This window comes from Phaethon lepturus, unplaced genomic scaffold (genome assembly GCF_000687285.1).
Source record: "Phaethon lepturus isolate BGI_N335 unplaced genomic scaffold, ASM68728v1 scaffold20108, whole genome shotgun sequence".
NCBI classification, from domain to species: domain Eukaryota; kingdom Metazoa; phylum Chordata; class Aves; order Phaethontiformes; family Phaethontidae; genus Phaethon; species Phaethon lepturus.
This window is the reverse complement of record NW_010558515.1, coordinates 267-6,492: the sequence shown is the minus strand read 5'-3', so window position 1 is coordinate 6,492 and position 6,226 is coordinate 267. Positions and strand designations below refer to the sequence as shown.

The 6,226-nt window shown below is 46.5% G+C and overlaps 1 protein-coding gene across 1 annotated transcript in view; it reads left to right on the top strand.

Moving 5' to 3' along the window:
• Positions 1 to 633: 633 nt before the first annotated feature.
• The window catches only part of LOC104625465 (pentafunctional AROM polypeptide-like), a gene marked incomplete at its 3' end in the record, with an annotated part of 5,852 nt that continues 259 nt past the window's right edge, over positions 634 to 6,226 (top strand). The window contains exons 1-4 of the mRNA XM_010293092.1: positions 634 to 803; positions 3,006 to 3,639; positions 5,296 to 5,529; positions 6,211 to 6,223. Of these exons, the coding sequence (XP_010291394.1) occupies positions 634 to 803; positions 3,006 to 3,639; positions 5,296 to 5,529; positions 6,211 to 6,223 (1,051 nt within the window). The remainder of the gene's footprint in view (positions 804 to 3,005; positions 3,640 to 5,295; positions 5,530 to 6,210; positions 6,224 to 6,226) is intronic.

Below are 6,226 nucleotides of genomic sequence, written 5' to 3'. Positions count from 1 at the left end.
GGCTCGGTCCCACAGGCAGCTGGGGAAACGAATCACAACTCAGCTCATCCCCCAAACTGCCCTTCAGGAGACAAACTCGCTCTGATTATTTCTTAAACCCACCATAAAAGCTAAAAACAACAACAAAAAAATCATTCCGTTCCTCAACGCAAGAGAGTCGTGGGAATGTGAGTTCAAAAGAAGTTTAAACAGCCTGTGTCTATCCCGTCCCCATGCTCCTGCTCCTGCCTTGCCCCATAAGAGAGGGTTAGAGCCGCAGCCAGATCAGAGGCTTCGTGCAGCAAAGGAGGTTCCTGAACGTCGTGGAGAATCACACAAATTCCCTTTCATAACTGTAAATTTGCTGTAGGGCATCCTGTTGGAAGTTAATGCATGCACTCCTATTGTACTTCTTAAGCATTATAAAACTGGTTGATTATACAACCCCATCCTGGTACTTGCACGTGTCTTCAAATGCTCCTACCACCCCTAAGGTGCATCCCAGATTAGATAATCTTAGTTTTGTAACTGGTCTCCCCTGTGGAGACAAGACCTCCCCTTCCAACGCTTGGTCACCTGGAGCCTTTAAAAAGCGCCTCAAAGGCACCCAGTCACGGGAGATCTCTTAGCAGGGAGATTTTACCTTCCAGAAGCATGCCGGTGTCGGAAGAGGCCTTTGCTCCGGCGGCCCCGGCTGCCATGCCCCAGGAGCCCCAGCAGACAGACTTCCAGCTGGTGCGAGTCAAGAGCACGTGGTGCCGGATCAAGAAAGGAGAAGTCCTTTCCGACTGCGAGGACAAGATCACTCGCTCCGAAGCAAAAATGTAAGTATAGGAGCCCACGTTGCTCACTGGTGACCGCACTGGATGGCTCTGGCTAGCCAAACTGCATGGTCTCCCTGGTGGGATGCATCTCAGATAGAAAAACCATCTTGTGAGCCGTTGTGGCTTAAACCCACCGTTAGTGTACAACCCTGTGAAAGTGGGCTTCAAAACGTGTGTGGTGTGGCAGCACCTTGGCATGACCTGGCTAAGTTACAGAGGGAATTTTATCAACAGCCTGAATTTTTGTAGATGGGATGCTTCTTTAAACTTCTGAAAAGCTTACGCAGGGTCTTCCGAATGCTGCACTCGGGCATTTTTTCACCCCGCGCATGAAACCTTTGAGTGCAAAAGCTCATGCACGGGCATGCGAGAAGGATGCCTTTATAGAGATGGTTGCAGGTAAATGAGATGCCTAGGTGGGAAAAATAAACACAGTAGGTCACTGACAGGAGCAAGAACCGTAACACAACTCACACTGTAGAAGTCACCTAAAGCTCCTTCAGACAGAGGAGACAAATTTCCCCCAGAGATACATACAGCTCTTTGCTGATACCACATTTTTCCAGCCAATTATCCTTTAATTACAGGATATGCCTTTAGATGAGAACATGAAGCCCCGTTTGTGATGCAGGTCTTCCTTAATACAGCTATGCTCTGCATGTCAGAAGTTCTCTAGCATTTGTCATACTCAGGTTTTAATGTCACAAGTCTAACCCAGTCTAACCTGGCTGGCAGTGGGCAGCGGCTGCGCGCCAGCATTGCTCAGGCAGAGCTGCAGCAGGTAAAAGAGGACTTCAGCAGACTGGACCTCAGTCTGGTGGACCTCAGTCAATAGCAGGATGAACCTAGGGTCCAGAGCACACCCAGAAAAACCCTCAGCTGATATATGCTTCAACAAGAGTATGCTCAGCCTCAAATTCACTATTTTCGTACAGCAGAGGGGTTGCAATGGGTGCTAGTTGTGCCATCCGGCACCCAAAGGCGATTCCATCAACTAACATTCAAAGCCACCCTGTCTCTTAGAAGGGTCACATGCCAGAGACGGATGCACATGCAGTTAAAGTACAGCTATAAGGTATATGTTTGGTGCATTAAAATGTACACAATGATGTTTTTTTGGTAATACTGCCTTTTAAAAGCCCAGAAGAAATTTTCTGGAAGGTGTAAGTCCTCACTGTTTTTCTTCAACACTTCAGAAGGTTAGGGGTAGACTTAGAGGCAACTTGGTAAAGAAAGCAGAGAAGCTTCTCTTTAGACCTATAAGAGAAAGTTCAGGCATGTGGAAAGAAATTGGGCATGTACGGAAATCTGATTATCCAATGAGCCATCTGCTCATTCAACAAACAAAACAAAGGTTCACAGAAACTTTCAATTTTTACCCCACTGCAGCTCAAGAAGAGGTCTTACATAAAACACATTTTGCAGTTTCCTTCTGCCTTTTTTTTTTTTCCTTTCTTGATTCCAAACAAACTAAAAAAGCCACTTGTTTTTCCCCCGGCTCCCTCTTCCTAACAGAAGCGATAACTGGGTTGCAGGGCCATGTTCTTCACTGTTTTAGATAGATACTACGTGCTGGACTTGTAGGCTTTTATTTATCCTTTAAAACTCCAGTATGGAAATCTTTCCCAACTCTCAAATAATTTTCTTTTATTACCTGGGAGCAGTTCCTATTTCTATCCTACCTATTTTGAGGTAAAGTGATCCACTGTTTTGACTGGAGCATTGTGGAGACTCTATTCTATATGGAGGTGTGTGGCTGTTGTGCAGATAGACAAAAATAAATCAGCTCTTATCACTCAGATATAGCGGGTAGGGGATATTTCCTTCATAAACACTTTGGAAAATTTTGGCATTCTCTTCCCCATTCTCTTTTGGGAACCTGAAATGATCGGGTCGGGGTTTTTGACTTCCAGCATGAATAACATGCTTCAGCCCTTCTTACTCTCTTTTTTGTCATTACCACGTAGACGTTCAGGCGTTTGACTGTTCACTAAGATGTGGTCGGGTTTCTCCGGTGCCAAAGCAGTTGAGCCCTGACAGCCAGGAGACCCGTCCCACCCTCGCAGCCCCACACTTTCGCAGTGCACAGGCAGGAGACGCCACATGCCCCATCTCCCGGCTACACCCTTAAACTAGTTCAGACATGCAAAGTACAAAAGAGGAAGATAATGATTTCAAACCTTGTTTTCTGATCCTTGCCAGAGGTGAATGCATCTCCGATGGTGGGATTTCCTGGACAATTGAAGCTCCCATCTATTTTTGCTACAAAGTGGTAGAAACATATAATATTCTGGATCCTTCTAACACTACGCTGCTCTGGGGTCACATTACTGACCCCCAGCAACTAGAGCTAGCCACTAGTGGCAAAAGGAAGCTGAGGCGCTTTATTGTCATAGATGAAGTCGTTGACGAACTTTATGGCTCCAAAGTCAGAGAATACTTTGAAGAGAATAATGTTCAGCACAAAATCCTCGCCCTGCCTACCACCGAAGAAACAAAATCCATGGACCTGGTCTTGAATATCTTGCAAGAAGTCCAGAACTTCAGCATTGACAGGCGAACTGAGCCCATCATCGCCATCGGAGGAGGCGTCTGCCTGGACATCGTAGGACTGGCCGCCTCGCTCTATAGAAGACGCACCCCTTACATTCGGGTCCCAACAACCCTCCTCTCCTACGTTGATGCCAGCGTGGGTGCGAAGAACGGGGTGAATTTTCTGCAGTGTAAGAACAAGCTGGGGGGCTACACCCCCCCAGTAGCTAGTTTCCTGGATAGATCCTTCATTCAGAGCATTCCTCGGCGACACATCTCCAATGGCCTTGGTGAAATTTTAAAGGTATGAACTTTTGCAACTGCAGCTTTCAAAACTGAAATCATAGAATAGTTTGGGTTGGAAGGGGCATTTAGAGGTCATTTAGTCCACCCCCCCTGCCATGAGCAGGGACATCTTCAATTGGAGCAGGTTGCTCAGAGCCCCGTCCAACCTGACCTGGAATGTTTCCAGGGATGGGGCATCTGCCACCTTTCTGGACAACCTGGCCAGGGTTTCACCACCCTCATTGTAGAAAAATATCTTCCTTACACCTAGTTTGAATCTAACCTCTTTTAGTTTAAAACCATTACCCCTTGCCCTATCGCAACAGGCCCTGCTCAAAAGTCAGTCCTCAACTTTAAGTCCCCTTTAGGTATTGAAAGGCCGCAATGCTGGTAAAATGTCCATCGGCATCCATGGTATTGTATAAACTGCCTTATAGAAAGAAGGGTGGGCCATCAAGGCTGCATGGGGACTTTTAACTCCCATTGAGGCCATATACATATTTTTACAGCTGCTAAATTTGTTAGAATTATCCCTCACACGCAGTGCCTAGTGCTAACCCTGTGGAATAAATTCCAAAACTCAAGGCAAGACATAGACAGAGCACAACCAGGGAAGAAAGCATCCTTCTGTTGAGGCTGATCCATAGCACTCTAAAATGAAGTGCTCCCAGACAATCTGAGGCTCATTATATTGGGGATTAAAAATCTGCAAGATTATTTGCACCTACCTCACCAGCTATGTCAAGTGTGGTCATTCTCCTGCGAGACAAATTCTACTTCTAAAATTACCCAGGAAGTGCACAATAAATGGTTTTATGCCTGAAGAGCTTTGAGAACTTTTGATAAAGCAGATTTCAAGCCATTAAAGTGTATTAGAGATGAGTTCATCAGTAGCATTTTTCAGTGACTTGCACAGTGGGAACTCCCCAGGATATCCAGAGGTTTCTGGCAGGCGCTGGGAAACCCGCGGGTCGCCATTCCCCACTGCAGGAGGGGACTAATGCCTGAGTCAGAGGGCAAAAAACCATGTAACAATAAAACCGCTTCTGAGCCCTCTCGTGTTCTCTATACTGCAGTGCTTTCCCACTGTCCCTTGCCCAAAGAGCAATCCCAAGGATTAGGTGAGAGTTATCCTGGGGTTGTCCACCACCCAGTCCCTGTCCTGGGGATGGCCACCATTCAGCTGAGACTGCCTTGAGTTTCCTGCCAGGCACACAAGTAGCCAAAGCTCATTACGAACCATCTGCTTGGGTAATGGAGCATGTAGCAAACTCACAGCATGGTCAGAGCTGCCCAGTACCAAGGGAACTTGCCCACCAGTGCTCCCATCATCTCTGCCATTTTACCAGAGCCCTACTGGCCATTTCCACACTGCCTTTTGCACGCATCTTCACTTACCATAGCTGACAACACGTGTAACACCACCAGCTCACATTCCGCAGAGACTTGTTGAATATACACCAAACATACACATGCTAACCAGGAACTGTGTCTACAGAAATACTTTTTCAGGTTGCAGAGGTAGAACTTGCCCACGTACCAAGTGTGCCGGTATTTCTTTGCTAGCGTATAACACGGTATCATAGTCCAGTCTATTGAAAAACCTCAAGTTTTCAACAGCATATACAAGGATCACATAATTATCTTTAATTTCCGCTTCTGTTCTTTGTCCTAGATGGCACTCATGAAACACAAAGGGCTGTTTGACCTACTCAAGAGCCATGGAAAATACCTGCTGGACACCAAGTTCCAGTCCTACAGTGGCTCTGCTGATCACGGGGATGCTGCACTGCAGACTACCAGGATTGCCATTGAAACCATGTTGGAAGAGCTGGCTCCCAACCTCTGGGAGGATGACCTGGACAGACTGGTTGATTTTGGTCACCTTATAAGCCCAGAGCTGGAAATGGTGAGTGATGGACTTCATATTGCCACATCCATTTGGAAAAAAAAAAAAAAAAAAAAAGGTTTCAAACATCAGCATGAAAACTTTGTGCAAAAGGAGCTGAGCTAAACTCCAGATTTGCACGTGGTACCTCAGACCACCCAACGCACCCAGCCTGGTCTTGTTGGGTGATGAGACCCCTTTCCCTGCCCCATTTCCCCCACACCTCCACCCACGTCTCCTGTTCAGGCCGCAGGCCAGTTACTGCTTCTTACCAGGCATTTACCGAAGCACAAAAATGACCAGATTTCAGTGAAGCCACTAGAAATCACCAACATGAGCTGTAACAGTGCAAAGGCATGGAGACCATGGGAAGCAATTGCCACTGAGGAATGAGGAGGGAGGACTAGACTTTGCGCAAAATTCAGAGCTCCTCTCTCCATCCCATGGTGCTCTTCAGCAGTGATTTGAATGGGAGGGGAATTAGATCCTGGACCCCATGAGAGATTTTACATGCAATTAATCACATGTAAACGAGATCCTCCTCTGCAACCCATAAATCACAAGGTGCTAACATCCAGCAAATCTGTTCTTCTACTGCTGAGAGTCAAATGTCAATTTTCAGGAGTACTTTTAGAAAAAAGCTACTTATTTACTATTTGCCAACCCAAACCTTTTCTCCCACCTGCCTTTGCTCCGTTTCAGAGGGTTTTGCCGTCGC